Genomic DNA, 18,294 nt, shown 5'->3' with positions numbered 1-18,294 from the left:
TTTTTAGGATGCATTTTGTCCGCGTATACGAGGATATCCTTGTTTATGTGGACGATCCTCATTCTCGAACCGGCGTCCCTACTGATTAAGATATAAATGCCGATCTACTAGTACTACTACAAGAACTAAAACTGATCTTTGAAAATTGCTTGTGTTCAAAATATTTTCTTCTTATTTGGGGGTGTGTCTTTTTGGTTCCGACACGGCATAAAAACCAGCTGGCAGATTTGGCCAGCCTCCAGCAGACACCCTATTATTACTAGGTGGATGAAACAAGCTGATTGACGCGATGGAGATGCTAAATAAACTGAAGAGTACTGTTGGAGGGTTGATTGGGAACCCTGTGATGAGGGAGTATGAGATCATCAGACATGTAGGGAGCGGAGGACCGGGCTGTCTGTGGAAGATATATCATGCTGTCAAGAGGTCTACCAAGCAGGTAGGCAATATTTTGCTCTTTTAAAAATAAATTATTTCCTTTTCTTTTTCAAATCTGCGATCATTTCAATGTTTAATATCCCCAGAATTTACCCCATTTATGCACAATAGGCTACCAAAATTGTTGACAAAAGTGTCAGACATTGGAGGCAGTCTCCCAAATTGCATGTAATAATAAATCGGGAACCTTTTTAGAAGAAAAATGTTACCAAATTTGCCATAATATTAATTTTGTTTGAAGCATTTTTATGAAACTAAGTTGAAAACATCTACTGGCAGGGCTCCTTGCAAAGAATAATGTATCATTGTTTAGTTTCAGATATTGAAAATTGAAAAAAATCCAATTGAACGTATTCATTACACTCAAATAGTTCTTTTGCCAGATATTTTTAATGACTTGTCAGTACAGCCATAAAAAATAAACAAATGGTTTCGAAAACATAACCATTGATACTGGACAAATATGAACTCCTCCTTTGTCTCACAAATGCTCCCTAAAACATAAACCAAATTTTGTCAACTTCTAATCACGCACAGGAAGCTGGTGTATTTGTATTTGAAAAGAAGCTCTTGGAAAGATTTGCCAAGCGAGATCGGGATCCACTGTTAGAGATCTTACGGAAGGGTTCCACCCAGCTGACAAGGCTACGCCATCCCTGTGTGCTCACTGTTCAACATCCACTGGAAGAAACAAGGTAAGTGATTGCAGATAGTTTTGTCAAAGTATTCCAATCACCTAAAATCATAATTTATGTACAGCTAGAATGTGTAAAAAATAAAATCAACCTCAAAAACTTGAGCTTACCTGAATAGATAAAGATGAGTTCTGGTAAAAAAAAAAAAAATTAATTCTCACAGAATCAAACAAAACTTACTGAATGTTCAAGATTACAATAAATGTCATTTGCCAAACAATTTTGGTAGAAAATGTATACTGGTTGAGTAATGAGCATAGACAGATTAGGAAATCAAGGTTAGTAGCCCCGACACCATTTGTGTGGTCCCATATACATCTTTCTGTGTTCAGTGATTGTTACTTTACCAAGACTGGGCCAAATTTATTATGCTTTTGATGACTCCAGAACTGTGCAGTACACACCAATACTTACATGCTACATGATCAACTTTTTCTGATCCTTTCCACATCTTTTCTTTAAAAATAATTGGATGACCAGAGCTCACCTTTATCTTTAAGTTGTCTTTTTTTTGGTTGATTTACCGGTTTTATGATTTTCTGTCTATTTGCCATCATACACTCACAGAGAAAGCCTTGCATTTGCCACAGAGCCTGTCTTTGCAAGCCTAGCCAACATATTAGGTTGCCATGACAACATGCCTTCGCCCATCCCTCCGTACATTGGAGAACACAAGCTGTTTGAAGTCGAGATTAAATATGGACTCCTACAGGTAGGTTTAGATATGTTTTGCTGGCTTAAAGCCGTTTAGAAATAGTAGCAGTTTGTTAAATCTGCCTGCTTGATGTCTGTGCAGAAGGCGATATATGGGTACGCACTTTGCTGCACGCTCCAAGCTCATAAATACATGAACCAAACAAAACTTGCATTTTTATAACTCTCTGGATGTTTAGGGAAAAACTACACCCCCAATATAATTAAAAATTACAAAGATAATGAATTTTCTATTGTAAAAATATATGACTTACACTGTACCTACCTGGGAATTGAAAAAAAAATCAAAATCTTTTTAACGGTGCAAAATTTGGGAACGACGAAAAATGCTGATCTAGCTATAGCGGTAGCCGGAAGCTATAGTACTATAGATTCATGGAGAGAACAAAAAAGAAATATAATAAATGTCGCGTTAGAAGCACTTCATTAATTTCTTTGTGTGATTATATTCTTCATTTCATCAGAGAGTAGTGCAATTTGATGTCTTAATAACCTTTCCACAGCTACATGTATGCCTTAAACATCAAAACACAATTTTAAGTTGTGCAAAATTATGATCTTGAAATGATTATTTCAACCCATCTTACCCTTATTATTTTCCAATTTCTTCAAAAGTAGTGTTTACTGGTATGTGAATTTTATGTTTCAATAAAGTATGTTATGTAATATGTCTTTCTATGTATAGTTTGTGTTGTCCTGTAAATTGTTTTTTAAACATATAACCTGGACGTAATTTGTGTTTCCCTTAAGTTTATTTTTGCACACTAGATATATGATCCATTCTGTTATGGGCGATCAACTTCACAGGTTTCTGCATTCTTCATGGAAAGCCTCGCGTATAACCTTTGTAAATATAGTTAAAATTGACTGTTACTCTATATACTTTGATTATATTGCGATATAAATTGAATTGAATTGAATTGATATTGAAAAACAAGAAGGTGACTTTGATTGGCTTGTGTGCTTTTAACAGTTAACTGACGCCTTGAAGTTTCTACACAACGATGTGCATATGGTCCATGGTAATATCACCCCAGCAAGCATCATCCTCAACAGCAATGGAGCTTGGAAGCTAGCAGGATTCGACTTTGTCATTCCATCCTCATCACCACCTGATCAACCAGTAAGTCACATGACTCCAGGAGTGTCACATGACCTTTCCCATCTCAATGTGGTTTCTCTCTGTCTCTCTGCCTTTGCCTCTGCCTTTGTCTTTCTCTGTAGTATATTGTCTTCTCATTGTTGGTAATTTTCTGATTGTCTTATTGTCTTTCTACATTACTTTCTATTTCTTTCTTTCTTTCTCTTACCTCACAATTGGTTTATGCTTGCATTAAAAAACAACAAACAAGCAACAAATTTGCTAAATGCCTCTCTCAATGCTTTTCTTGCCCTCTTTTACTCCCAGGCTATTTTTCCTTTACGAGAGCTTATGAATGACGTCTCGGCTGTTCTTCAACCCAACCTGAACTACTTGGCTCCGGAATACCTGCTAACACAAAGCTGTGATATGTCCAGTGACTTGTTCAGTCTTGGAATGCTGATGTACTCCGTTATTAACACCGGCAAACTCTTCCACGATTGCAACGAGAATCTGTCCACTTTTAAACAGAAATCAGAACAGGTAAATATCTTTCTTTCAATCTTTAACACTTCGTTAGTGCCAGTCTGGGGTTTGAATCCCGTACCTTGTGATCTACAGTCCGGCGACTTATGCACAAGACCACAACACCTCTTCACCTTTATTTCATGAAATATAGGATATCATGATCAGGTTTGCATTTAGGATTTAGCTCTTGGTTTAGAATTCTAGTTAGGGTTTGATAATCATGTTTGGTCTGGAGATGGGTAATTGTGGGTATAATAAAAGCTTTTATACTGCAATCTTTTCTATGTGAATGCCAGTATTGATAATTGCACTACCTTTCTCAGTTAGTACAAATCAGAGATATTTTCAGTGTAATGTACTGTTACCCAAGTCATTGATTTCCTTGTGTTGAGTTTGAAAAGGATACATTGTTAGAAAAGAAAAAAAATTGCGGTTCTTATTGTTGTTTTTTCATTCAACAGATTAATATTCTTCCCATAATTATGTAAATTTATACTTGTACAGAAAATGATTTTGGAGAGATACACACAGTAATGCCATATATAATAATAATAATAATAATAATAATAATAATAATAATAATAATAATAATAATAATATTTAATTTTTATATATAGTCAAACCTGCTTTAGTGACCACCTGTCTACTTTTTGTTTTCCCTTGAAAATGGTTTCTCATTGAAACATGTACTAAAGGAACCTGTCTACAAGACCACTTTTTGTGTTTCCCTTGGGCGGTTGCTGTAGACAGGTTTTGACTGTAGTGAGATAACTGATGAGCTGTTTTGGAAGGTGAATATTAGCACATTGATCATTGCATTTTGTGATGTTTATAATATCTTTTCCAGCTGCGTAGTCTGAGTATATCGTTATTATCCAGTCTCCCCGATGGTTTGAAGGAATACGTCAAGATGTTACTAAGTACCACACCTACAATCAGACCGGATGCTGATCAACTTGGCAAGGTAAATACTGAGAGAAACATGGCGATGCTTAGCAGGATGGGAGCTGGATGATAGTTAGGATGCGGGTTGTGGCTGTGGTGATGGTGGTGGTGAACTGATTATGGTGGTGGTAATGATGGTGATGATAATGATTAGGCCTAAAAAAAAGATGTTGTATTGCCCTTTAGGTGCCAAAACATGGGTCGGTTGGTCAGAAATCCTGTTTTGTTCAACATTTTTTCTTCTCCCTCTTTGGGCTGATATTTCTCATTTTTTCGCTTTAATACATATTTTTGTATTCATTAACATTTTTTTTTTAAAGTTGCTCCTCTAAGACAATCCCAAATACTGAGATAATTACATAAATAGAAAGCTTTTAACCCCCATAATAACACCAAATGGTGTCCACCCGACAAACCAAGTTTAGAATAATGAATTTATTCGAGTAAACTCTACCAAAATATCTAAGTCTGAAACCCGGAAGTGCACGTAGAGTCGGGCCTCTATCCGTGACGTCACGAACGGGAGTCATGGGCTCAGTGAGGGTGAATGACAGTGATATCCCTACGTAAATGCTATCCTGTCAGAGCTTAGATTTGTTGTTGTTACGGAGTATATTTGATGGATTTTCTGTTTTCATTTGAATGAAGAATAACGAAGCAACATTTTCCAGTCGCTGATTTCTTTTTGTATTCTCATATTCACCTATTGGTAGAGATTTAAGACGAGTTTACTGCTTAGGAATTAAAGTTAAATCGTGCACTTATGAATAGGCGGATGCATTATTATTGTCATCAGATGTACATGAGCAGTTTTGTAAAACGAATAGGTCTAGAACTATGATAGTACTTATCATAGATGTGACTGCCTCAAAAAAGGATACAGTACCAGTTAAACATTTTATGTTGTAAAATATCAAACTTGAACGAGATCATGCAAGCGCGCTTCCTCTATTTTGGCGAGTGATGCGGCTCTTCGGCATGAACGTTCGTGGAGCGAGCAGAATCGGGAGGTAAGACCAAGCCGCTGCTCTAGGCGCTGCTTGCTTGTGATATGGAACGTACGTGCGCTAGTTATATGTTTATCGGCAATTGCAAGAGAATGAAAGCGACGTTGCCAGCTAAAAAAACAACTAACAAAGACTTGCTCTTGACTACCGGTGTCAGAATTGGTAGATGAAGGATGTTCAGGGCCAAGGAAGGCGAAAGACATGGGAAAAAGGAAGAAGAAACCATCGGGAGATCGCTGTAGTGTATGGTAATGAACTGTGCATGGGTAGACAGCTACTGTTCACTCCGTGCCTGGGCCGATTTCAACACCAAAACAAAAATTACATGGTGAAAATATCGACTAATAGCACATCGTTGGCATGTATATGTCATAATTTTTAAAAGGGGAATTGATATTAATAATATGAAGTACTAGGGGAAGGTAAAGAATTGTACATAGAATTATGATTTATTAGACTTTTCAGCCTTTGAAACAAAAATATGCAGAAAATCGTATCACTCTGCACATGTTTGCTATGGAACATCCGGGTACGTGAATATACTCTCTCCCGGACGTGAGGTCATAAATAGTAGACCAGCGTCGTGACTGATTTTCTATGCAAAGAGAGGCGGATATTTTAGACATTTCAATTGAGGATTTCGAGTAGACAGAATTTTTTTGTGATATACTAAGTAATTCAAAAACTTAAAAATAACATATACTTGCCGTAGGTAACAAATTAAGGGACATTTATTTGCTTAGAGTATCAACTTTAATAAGCTGACAGTAGATTTCAAGAATTTGGGGTTGGTCGCAAAGGGCAATACGACATCTTTATTTTAAGCCTTATGGTGGTGGTAATGAAGATGATTGTGACAATATGGTGGTAGTGGTGGTGATGAGGAGCAGAAAAAGCCAAAATTACAGAAAAAGTGACTTTATTTCCACAGCAGTATATTGTGCCATTCTCGAATAAGACTGATTTAATTGGAGCTACCGGTAATCATCAAAGTCTCGTGTAAAATATAAAATCACAATTTGTGGGTAGCACTTGCCACTTTGGGGGTTAAATTTTGCAATTTTCTTTCACATTGTTTCATTCAATGAATTTTTTTTTCTTCAAACTATGAAGGAGTAGAAAGTAGGATTAATTGTTGCCTTTTTGAGGAGGGAACACTGATTGATGTAAAAAATAAATTGTGATAGCTCAGTGGTAGAGCAGTGGTGTGGTAACTGGGAGGTTCGAAACCAAGTCAATGTGCTCTAGTGTCCTTTGGTATGGCATTAATCCTCCTCACCAAGTCCTTCAGAGAGGACTTAAAGTCCTTGGTCCACTGGCTGCTTACTTACAAGCATACACATGTTTTCTTAGCAGTCGGGTAAAACAAACCAACTGAAAAATTTAGAAATATAAGAAAACTTCTCTCTTATCCCCTCTTTAGATCCCATACTTTGATGATGTTGGTGCTATGACCCTGCAGTATGTAGACTCGTTGTTTCAACAAGACAATCAACAGAAAGCTCAATTCTTCAAAGGTCTTCCTAAAGTCATCTCCAAACTGCCCAAGGTAATATATAAACTCCTTATCTGCAGGTTTATTTTTCAACACAATGCAGTATTTTTTCCCAATTTTTTTTTTCTTCCCAATTTTTTTTTCTTTTTTTTTCCCGATTTGATCCTAATTTTTCCCTTATTTTCTCTATTCCTCCCTATTTCCCCCTATTCTTTCCCAATTTTTCTTACTCAAGAGGGGGGGGGGGGGGGGAATGTTGTTAGATGCCATTTTCCCCCCAAATCCTCTTTCTTTCTTTTTTACACAAGGGGGGGGGGGGGGCGTGGTTGAGGGAAACCCCCCCCCCTTTTTTTTAGTGTCACTATCACCCCTGTGTATTTTCTTTTCCATAGAGAGTTGTACAGCAGAGGGTTCTACCGTGCTTGTGTAAGGAGTTCATGAACCCGGACATGGTGCCCTTCGTGCTCCCCAACGTCCTTCTCATCGCAGAGCAGTGCACGGATCAGGAGTATGTCAAGCTTGTCTTACCAAGCCTCAAGAACGTCTTTAAGATGCAAGAACCTGTTCAGGTAATGAGTATGTTGGTGATGGGGGTGATGATGATGATGGTTTGATTTTATTTGATTTGATTTATTGATTTCTATATCATATTTCAAACATACATATTTTAAACATACATAATGTCCATCTGTGTGACATAATTTACAATTTATAATGTAGCGAACATAGGATATTATTTTCACTATTAACATGATATAGGAGGGATACAGCGTATGAAGCTTGAAATGCTGATGATAATGATAGTGTTGATGGTGGTGAAGATGATGATGATGGTGATGATGATGGTGATGATGGTGATGATAATGATAGTGGTGATGATGGTGAAGATGATGATGGTGGTGTTGATGGTGATGATGATGACAATGGTGGTGGTGGTGATGATGATGATGGTGATGATGATGGTGATGATAATGATAGTGTTGATGGTGGTGAAGATGATGATGGTGATGATAATGGTGATGATAATGGTGATGATAATGATAGTGGTGATGGTGATGATGATGATGATGATGATGATGATGACGATGGTGGCAGTGATGATGATGGTGGTAATGATGATGATCATAACGACATTTCTATACCGCAAATTGAGTAATGCCTCTAGGCGGTTTAAATGATAATATTAAGTATGGTGGTGATGATGGTGAGGAGGTGTAAGAGGAGGAAGATGAGATTATGTTGATGATGACTATAATGACGATATTGCTGATGATGTTGGTCATGATGATGATTATGACGATGACGGTGAGGAGAATGATGATGACAAGATTGGTGATGATGATAATGTTGGAAGACAACAACAATAAAGTTCTACATATCACCTGTCTAATCTGTGTAAACTTGCATGTTATGAAACTAAGCTGAGTCTGTCATCCCAGTTTGAGTCTTAGCCTGTCATTCAATTCAATTCAAAAGACTTTATTTCCATTAAAACAAAAAATATAAACATGTGATATAGTACAGACAGTTCAAAATATACAAATCATGAGCATTATGTTAAGTTAATTTAAACAAACTGTGAAAATGAGTACCGGTAGTAGGAAAGGTAGCACCTGTAGAAAGCTTGTTTTAGCTTGTTGATTCAGGCGTCCAAATGAACAAAATAATTACACAGATATAATAACATAGTAATGAGTATTGCGCATGGATTCATCTACCCCTCCCACCCCACCACCTCCCCCCTTTCAGATTTTACTCATCTTCATGCAACGAATGAACCTCCTTCTGACGAAGACGCCGTCTGAAGACATCAAGAATCATGTTCTACCCATGGTTTACAGAGCTCTAGAGTCGACCTCGGCTCAGATACAGGTCAGTTTGAAATCATCTCTATTTATTTTAATTATATACTAGAAATCCTGATAATTATTTTTTTGAAAAAAATGTCCATCAACAAGTTCTTTATTTACTTTTAGACACACTGGCCTCAAAATATGGAATTCTCTCCCTTGAGATATCTGTGATACTACATTCTTTAACTCTTTTCAATCTAAAATTATAAAATACTTCATCTGTTTTTAAATCAATAATAATATTTGCATGTCAATACGTCTCCTATGTTTTGTACACTGTTTTGTTATTGTTATATATTTTATAGGCAATTGTTGGAACTTGTTTGTATCTTTTAATAACAGGGACTGCCTCGACAGAACCTTATGGTTTTATTTGCTATTTCCCCAATCCATTTCTTTTGCTGATTAACTTTGTACAATTCCGGTATTTTTGTAGACATATTTCCATTTTGTGTGTGTTCTCTGTTTTCTATATTGTATATAATCTGTATCTTATGTGTTTTGTATGGATTTGAATTGAAATGAAATTTGAAACTTGAAACGTGTTATGTGCCACAGAAGGTAACTTTGCGAAATGCAGTGGCTAGAAAAGAAGCGTGTACCGGTATATACATGAACGGTAATTTATATCATAACTTTGTAAACCGCTATGGTACAGTTAAAAGTGCTAATATTGTATCTGTTGGGTTCTACTCATTAATAACCACAGTTACACAATCGTTTGAGTGGTATGTTCATTTTTTATTGGTAGAGCATATTATACACATGGAACACGCAGCTAGCACAAAGTAGCAGCAATAGCGGCAAACTATGGAACACCATTTGTCAATACACAACAGTATCGCATTGTATTGATTTATGCTATCCTCATTTGATTCTGACATTTATTATGTCTTATCATTTTTTTTCTGAAGGAGCTGTGCCTAAACATTCTGCCTTCGTTTGCCGGGATGATAGAGTACAACTCCATCAAACATTCCATTGTCCCCAGACTGAAGAAAATTTGTTTGGAAACCTCCCGCCTGTCGGTAAGTTATTAATAATAATAATATTCCGCTTATATAGCGCTTAATACATTCTCTAAGCGCTTTACAGATATACTTTTACCCTGGATTCAGTGCTTGCCCGCACACACTGTGTGCACACTCTCCACTCCATAGGGAGCATTCCAGCCAGGCGTTACTTGACGCTCACAAGCTGTTTGACCAACAATGATGGTCGCATCCTAGCAGGTACCCATTAATCACCTGTGTGGAGAGTAGCAAGTGCAGGTTAATATTTTCTTATAGTAATATCGCATTACCCGGTACTGACACTTAACTTTTAAATTCCAGTTGAAAAATTGGTTGTGCATTCAGAAAGGGCAATTACACAAAGCATTGACAGGACTGCTGGTTTGTATTATCTTCCGTGGTACTTATACAAGTCATATTCCTCTCTCATCCTTAGGTTCGTGTAGGATGCCTGGTGAGTCTAGGAAAGATGCTTGAGCACATGGACAAATGGTTTGTTCTAGATGAAATACTACCGCTCCTCATGCAGATACCATCCAGAGAACCTGCTGTTCTTATGGGCATCTTAGGTAAGTCTGTTTAAAGGAAAGAGGGGGGGGGGGGGGGTAGAAAAACCATTGCAATCTGCATTTTGTTAAGGTTTGTTTTTGTTTTTTGCGTGGGGGAGGGGAAGGGTGTTACTCCTGCAGATATCATCTAAAGAACCTGCTCTTCTTATGTGCATGTTAGGTTAGTTTGTTAGAGGGGGGTGGGGTATTCTTTGAAATTTGCTGTTTTGTTTAGGTTGCTTGTAAAGTTGATTAGAAGTATGAAGCTAAGGTGTTTTTTAAAACTGTTTTAGCCGTTCCATATAAAAAGAAATTAATGACACATGCCTTTGGTACATGGATTTAGTACATTATTATTGCACTCTGTCTTTTTTAAATAATTTTTTTCAGGTAAGTTTGTTTGAAGGAAAAGGGGTCGGGGGGGGGGGGGGGGGGGGGGGGGTATGACTTCATTGAAATTTGCAGTTTTTTTTTGCGCATAAATGAATCCAAGGACTGAGGTAATAATATATCTGTAAAGCACTTAGAGACGGCATATTGTATACAATTCTCTATAATTGCAGAATATTATTGTCATGCTGTCTTTTTCTCTTTTTTAAAAATAAATATATTTTCCAGGTATTATCAAGATATCTATGAATCATAAGAAGCTGGGTATCACCAAAGACATTGCAGCCACCAAGGTTCTTCCTTTCCTCTTCCCTCTCTCCATCGATAATAACCTCAACCTGCATCAGGTAAGACCTAGGAAAGGTTCTTTCTTTCCTCTTCCCTCTCTCCATTGATAATAACCTCAACCTCCATCAGGTAAGACCTTGGAAGGTTCTTCCTTTCCTCTTCCCTCTCTCCATTGATAATAACCTCAACCTGCATCAGGTAAGACCTTGGAAGGTTCTTCCTTTCCTCTTCCCTCTCTCCATTGATAATAACCTCAACCTCCATCAGGTAAGACCTTGGAAGGTTCTTCCTTTCCTCTTCCCTCTCTCCATTGATAATAACCTCAACCTGCATCAGGTAAGACCTTGGAAGGTTCTTCCTTTCCTCTTCCCTCTCTCCATTGATAATAACCTCAACCTGCATCAGGTAAGACCTTGGAAGGTTCTTCCTTTCCTCTTCCCTCTCTCCATTGATAATAACCTCAACCTGCATCAGGTAAGACCTTGGAAGGTTCTTCCTTTCCTCTTCTCTCTCTCCATCGATAATAACCTCAACCTGCATCAGGTAAGACCTAGGAAAGGTTAAAGTTCAAGTGGTTTAATCATGTGACTGGTAATGCAAAGGTCGTGGGTTCAATCCCCGGCATGGCATTTATGTATGTGACGAAGGCATTATCTGCATTGCTCCTCTCCAGCCAGGTGTTACATGAGTACCCAGTAGGATGCAAACACGGTTGGATTAGCATGTGCGCATTGGTGTATAGGTGACTAGCAAGAATGCTGCCCAGGGAGTGGAGAATGCGCACTATATTAATTGAATCCAAATCCCCGGGATAATAATAATACTGTAAGCGCTTTGGTCAGCTAATGGAAAATCGCTTTTTAAGAAACTGGTATTATTCTTATTATTATTATTATTATTATCATTATTATTGTTATTATTGTCATCATAATTTTCCACAGAATTGTTACCCTTTTTATGTACATGGTATAATTCCTTTGTCCGTTACCAATTAACTAAAACAATGTACAAAAAAATGAAAAATGAAAAAAATGGTTTATGTTGTGGATAGGCCGGGTGAATGAATCATTTACAAGAAGAAACAGAAAAAAATACTAAAAGGGCGGTAGAACGAATTGAAAAGGAAAGAGGAAAAGAATCTTAAAGTGTAATTGTATAGAAAAGGGTCATGAAGCTACACTGGTACATACCTGTAAGGTACGCACCACATAAATACAACACTCACACATTACCCCAAATCTCTGAGGTGACTGAGCAATGACAATATCATTGAGATATCTTTTTATATATGTTATGCTTCCTTTGGAGAAATTTCAATTATTTAAACATATTTGTGGCTTCCACCCAGTAAATTATTATTTTTTTTTTCTGACTTGTTTTTCAATACAGATCGATCAATCAATCTTATATACGTTTAAATAATATCATTGAGGTATGTGAATATTCATGGTTTTGTGTTTTTTTTGTCAAGTAACATTTCCACACAAGTTGGTGCGATGAGTAGATTGTTACCATTTCTTATATATATCTTTCTGTTACAGTTCAATGCGTACATGTCAGTGATAAGTGGTCTCATCAAACTGGTAGAGAAGGAACAGAGAGTCAAGCTGGAACAACTTAATGCTTTGCAAGAAGAACAAAAGTATGTTTTTTTTCTTTGTGGCCTGTACGTCACTCTGTCTCTCTCTCTCTCTCACTTACCCTCTCTGGCACGCTCTCTATGTACCCCCCTCTCTCTCTTTATCTCTCTCACTCTCTCCCTCCCTCTCTCTCACTCCATCTCTCGCTCTCTATGTCTCTCCCTTTCTTTCTCTCTTGCTTTCTATGTCTCTCCCTTTCTCTCTCTCTCTCTCTCTCTGTCTCACTCTCCATTTCTCTCTCTCTCTCTCTATTCAAGTAACTGTTTATTTTCTTTCTAATATCTTTTTATGAAGTTACTCTCTATCTCACATCTTTCCATTCCCTCTCTATCTCTTTGCTGATGTATTTGTCTTCTTTCTTGCATCTTCGTTGTCTACTCATCCCTATTTTAGTTTCTATATTACTCAACCGTGCTTCCAATGTTCAACATATTTTCTACTTTTCTTTGTCATGTCACATTTTCCCCACTCTTACTATCTATGGAGCTTGTGTTAGGTCGTTTTTATGTGATGCATTATGGGGAAAAGTAAACAAAAATATTAGGATAAGGAGGGGATTAAATCAGAATTTTAGGTGGAGAAGGTTTCAAGAGCTTCTCTGACGTAAAAGTTTGCGCTTATTCCAAAAATATAAATCTTATTGACCCTACTCACGAACGTTTGGTCAGGGGCAGTCTTTCTAATCGTTATTATTAGCAATGGGCCTATTATATGTTACAAAATGAAAGTGTCTGGGTGCCAGAAATAGTGGTCAAATTGAACAATATGGTCATTTTGGTCATTTTTTTTCCCCAAAATGAACATTGGCATTGATTTTGGTCCAAAATCAGACCAAATTTGAGTAAGAATCAATAATTGATTTCTTTACTATTATCAACCCTCAATATATTTGTCATCTATCTTTTGTTCCAAGTCCTTAGCCTAAACATATTTTTTGTCTATTTTACATAACAAGAAATTTAGTCTAGTTTTCTGGGTAATACCGTAAAATTAAAATGGCAACAAAAATATATTTTTCGCATGTGAAAAACGACTAGGGTACTATCTTGCTCAACCCCTATTGGGGCATCACTTGACTTTTCTGTCAAACCATCACATGAGTTTTCTGTCATTGTAATCCTGACCCCCAGGACATCTGTTGAGTTTGCCCAGAAGCTGCAAGCCAGTGGTGGGAATGAGGATGTTCCATTGTCATCAAGAGGGGAGAGCAACAATACTGGAGGGACTGGGGTGAGTTAAAAGAGAGAGAGAGAGAGAGAGAGAAAGAGAGAAAGAAAAAGAGATATGATAAGTAGTTTTTTTTTTAATTTCATGATAGATATGGTGCTACATGAATATTTTCAATTGAAAATTTTACTTTCTTGTGTACCATCTAAACTAAAAGATGTGTTGTTAACTCTACCTTCTGTATATGTACATGAGAAAATGGACTAGATTTTTTTTTAAATAATTTTTTTTAAATAATAAATGTTCAATCCATTTTGTTACAATAAACATTGTATAGGATTTTCACTTTTCATTAGTGAAAGTATAGACTTTCGCTTGAAAACTGAAGAAAGAAAATTATGCCTCAATCCATCGAAGATTCAAAGGTGGTCCCAAAGGTTTTTTCTTTTGGGTTGTCCGTCCTTCTGTTCGTCCTTCAGCCGTCCGTCCCGCTTTCTTTTTAACACGATATCTCAAAGTAGAAGTGTCAAATTCTTGACTTGAAATTCAAAAGTCATGGGTTCGATCCCTGACATGGTACTAATTTCCTTTGGCAAGGCATTAATATACATTTGCCACTCAATACCCAATAGAGAAATGGGGACCCGGTAGGATGACGAAAGCATTTGTGTTAGTAATTGTCTATGCCCTTACTAGGTGACCATATGGTAGGAATACTCCCCAGGGAGGGGAGATGGTGCACATAATGGTGAATAATGTCATTCGTTTCCTACTGAATTTAGGGCGGAGGCATATAGGAGACACATTTGCATTTGTATTGTTTAAAAATATTTCTACTCACATTAACTTCCCAGGTGGACCAGATGTTTGAGACGTTTGGATTGGACGGCCATACCAGTCAAAATGGGAAGAATTTGTCTGGTCAGAAGCAGTCCTCTTCCAGCTCCAAGGGCCAAGCAAGTAGCACAGGATCCTCCACCAAGGCACCAGAGCCCGCCCCAGTGCGCCCCTCACAGGTGTCCCTGAGCCTGGAGGAGAAACAACGTCTTCAGAAGGAGCAGGAGTTTCAGCAGCGGTTGAAGACCCAGAAGGTGATCCAGCCTGTAGAGACAAACAAGCAGCCCTCAAGGTCTGCTGTCAAAGACCTGTCAGGATCACTCGCCATGGAGTCTGGAAGTGGCATCAAGGGCAGGATTGCAGGAATGGACAGTGTTTGTACGAGGACAGGTGGTGGTGGTGGTGGTGGTGGTGGTGGTGGTGGTCTAATGTCCAGTGGAATCGGCAGCATGAATGGTTCACCGTATCATCCACCACCAAGTGCAACGTCTTCAGGGAGTATCCTCGGAGCAGGAGGAATGGGTGTTTTGAATGCTTCCTTGCTCTCTCAGCCGGTCAATAACATGTCGCAGATGCCTCCTCAAATGAACAAAACCCAAGCGAAAAAGAACCTCGACATGTCCACCTTTGATTCTCTCCTAGCTCCGTCTCAGTCCCAGAAATCTCACAGAACACTCAGTCAAATGTCTTCAGCTAACACAGCACCTGCCACTAACCCTCACACAGGACAAAGCTCATCGCAAGGGTTTGTCCAAAGACCACCAGGTAGCATGGGCCAGGCCGCATATGGAGGTGCGGGTCAAGGGTCGCAGGGCAGCATGGGTCAGGGGTCATTTGGAGGTGCGGGTCAAGGGTCGCAGGGCGGCATGGGTCAGGGGTCATTTGGAAATATTGGTCAAGGACAGGGTGCATTCGGACAGGCAGGCATGATGGGTAATTATAGTGGAGGAAGTCAGGGCTTAGGTCAAATGTCGTGGCAGGCGTCGGCCATGCAGAAGCAGCAACAGACTCCAGGGGCACAGCATACAGGAGTAGGAATGGGTACAGGCTTCGATCCATTTTCCAGCACAGCTGCATCAAGCCAGCAGAAACAGAAGACAGTAGGAGGTGATAACCTGCTGGATTTTCTGGGGTGAATCATGTGGAAACGTCTTAATAATAATATTTCTTGCAGCACGTTTAGGAACACTTTTTCAGCTTGCTTCTATGACACATCCAGTGACAACAATTTTTCATGCAAGACTGACATGAAATCATGCAGAGGTAATGAATGAAGCAAGATCTACATGCATGTACAGGAAGTATTGAGGATTGAATGTCCAAGTGCACTTGTTTAGGCAAACTTCAACATTTGCTGTTAACAAAGCATGTAGTGAAGGTTAAAAATGAAGTGGGATATGTGCAATAGACCGGTTTACTCACATATTCAAATTGTATGCATACTTTCGAAACAAAGGTTGTTCTTGACTACATGAAGCTTGTCTGGGGTTTACCCAATATAGCAACAAGTGATGAATGCAGACTAGATTCCAAGTAGTGTACAGGGTAGTTCTTCATCAATTTAATTGAATAACTCGTCTCTAGGTCCCCGGGAATGAAACACCCATCAAGTTGAATATTTAAAGGCCCACTGCACTACTTGTAGCTACTTGCGCCCTCTATATAACAAACAATGCCTAATCGGTGACCATTGGTCCCCCATGATCCTCTTTTTCTTATGTTAACTGAGAGCTGAGTTGATGAGATAACCACCTGTCCAGTGACCTTGCAGGGCGCTCTAATCCCTCCTGTAAACTATGGCAGATAAGCTTTAAAGGTAATACAAAGTTTTGGTATGGGGTCATGAATTCGGTTCAAATGAACATATTAAAACTTATGAAATTGTAAATAATAAACTCTTCATGTTGTATTGCTCCCTCTCAAGGTCAAGATATTAATTAAGCTATTAAACAATATTTCTTTACTAAAATCGACCGATTCGCTATTCCCGTTTGGAAATTATATATCACAACTACATATTCTGAGATTTTCATGGTCGAAGCTACCATTGTACGGCCGTAGGTGCTATTTGAAACTTGGTTTTTACTGGGGGGGGGGGGGGTCAATTTGACCCCCCCCTAAGATCTCGGCCGTTTCAATGCCGATCGCCGCGAAAATTTGCATGCATGTCAAGTGAAGTGTATAGAATACTATGGTAATTTCAAATTTTTGAAAAATTCACTCATTTGCATATTTATGGTAATTTATGCAAATAAGGTCATAAAATTCACATTTCGGCCCATAAATCATAGATTATTCATATTTAAGTATTCTTTTTCACTACATATATTTATTAGACCATTTGGAATAATAATACAACACAAAAAATTGGAAGAGCCAGGTTATTCCTTATGTTATCTCTTGTTTTTATAATTTCTTATGTATTTCATTATTTTTTTAACTTATGTATTTTCTTGTTTTTGTTGTTTTATTTCATTTATAACTACAATTCAACTATTTTGACCCCAAAACAAACATCTAAACTTTAAACAAGACTGAATAACCAATGTTTTATCTATTTTTAGGAAAAATGACTTTTACATATGTTTTTTACACAAATCACGAAAATGAGCGATTTTCGGGCTGACATGCAAAGACAAAAGGTCACGCGACCTTGTAACCGTAGGTCCGATTTTCAAAAAAATTGTTTTAAAAGATGCGTAACACTCGAAAGTAAAAAGTCATGAGAGGAAAATTTTATATCTGCCGCGGTTTCGGAGTAGTCGCGAAATTTCTACAGGGGGGGGTCAAATTGACCCCCCCCCCCCCCCCAGTTAACGTAGGGTTAAGGGGCTAAATTTTGTAGCGTTTTTAATACATCCACAGGGGCATCCAAATATATCAAAATTGAAAAAAAATCACTATCCACCCAATTTTCAAAATTTCCCAAAACTTTGTATTACCTTAAAGTAAACCAGTCTATTTGCCAATGATAATGCCAAGACTCATGTTGTGTTTTACATAATTCCATATATCTATGCATGATGGCTATTAACTGATTTTAATATACATGCAGAAATTGTTCTTGTAAATTTTCTCTAAATACATGTACTGCCATTCTCCCATATCCTTATACTGCATCAGCAACAGAGATCTGAAGAAGCTTTCAGCTCTGCAAGAGAAAGCTTACCAAAGCAGGTGATTTTCCCCTGATTGTGAAGAAAGAACTAATGTTTAAATCTATAGAGGCTCTCCCTGAATAACTTGTACGTACAATGCAAAACATTTAGATGAATCATTGGCCCATCTGCTACACACAGACTAGTGTTTTAACCAAGTTCCTGATAATGATAGTATCTAAGTTGCAATATATTTATATCTTTGTGCATTGTGTAATATCCTTGTATGATTAATGCTCACTATGTAGTTTTTCTTGTCCACACAAGGCATCATTTGAATAGGACAATTCAAAGATGTTTAATAATAATAATAATAATAATAGTAACGACAACATTTATAATGCACACGTATCCACCCCAAGAGATGCTCAAGGCACCTAACAAGGTAAATACATTAAACATAAGAAAGTACATGAGAAGTTACAGAGAACGAAAATATTCTAACATAATTGAATATAATTAAACATTGTTAATTACATCAGGTTTAAGTATACACA

At 37.8% G+C, this 18,294-nt stretch overlaps 1 protein-coding gene across 1 annotated transcript; it reads left to right on the top strand.

Annotated features, from left to right (window-relative positions):
• Positions 1-212: 212 nt before the first annotated feature.
• LOC115925548 (SCY1-like protein 2) lies at positions 213-16,326 on the top strand. Its single transcript, XM_030989645.1, has 16 exons — positions 213-439; positions 976-1,133; positions 1,701-1,845; positions 2,821-2,970; positions 3,256-3,471; positions 4,304-4,420; positions 6,832-6,957; positions 7,296-7,472; positions 8,653-8,775; positions 9,671-9,784; positions 10,206-10,338; positions 10,936-11,000; positions 11,140-11,262; positions 12,537-12,637; positions 13,766-13,865; positions 14,657-16,326. The coding sequence occupies exons 1-16, from the start codon at positions 290-292 to the stop codon at positions 15,773-15,775; spliced, it is 3,117 nt and encodes a 1,038-aa protein (XP_030845505.1). The 5' UTR covers positions 213-289; the 3' UTR covers positions 15,776-16,326.
• The last annotated feature ends 1,968 nt before the right edge of the window (positions 16,327-18,294 follow it).

Source organism: Strongylocentrotus purpuratus, unplaced genomic scaffold, assembly GCF_000002235.5.
Source record: "Strongylocentrotus purpuratus isolate Spur 01 unplaced genomic scaffold, Spur_5.0 spur5_scaffold_18, whole genome shotgun sequence".
NCBI classification, from domain to species: domain Eukaryota; kingdom Metazoa; phylum Echinodermata; class Echinoidea; order Camarodonta; family Strongylocentrotidae; genus Strongylocentrotus; species Strongylocentrotus purpuratus.
This window is presented reverse-complemented; position numbering and strand designations above follow the sequence as displayed.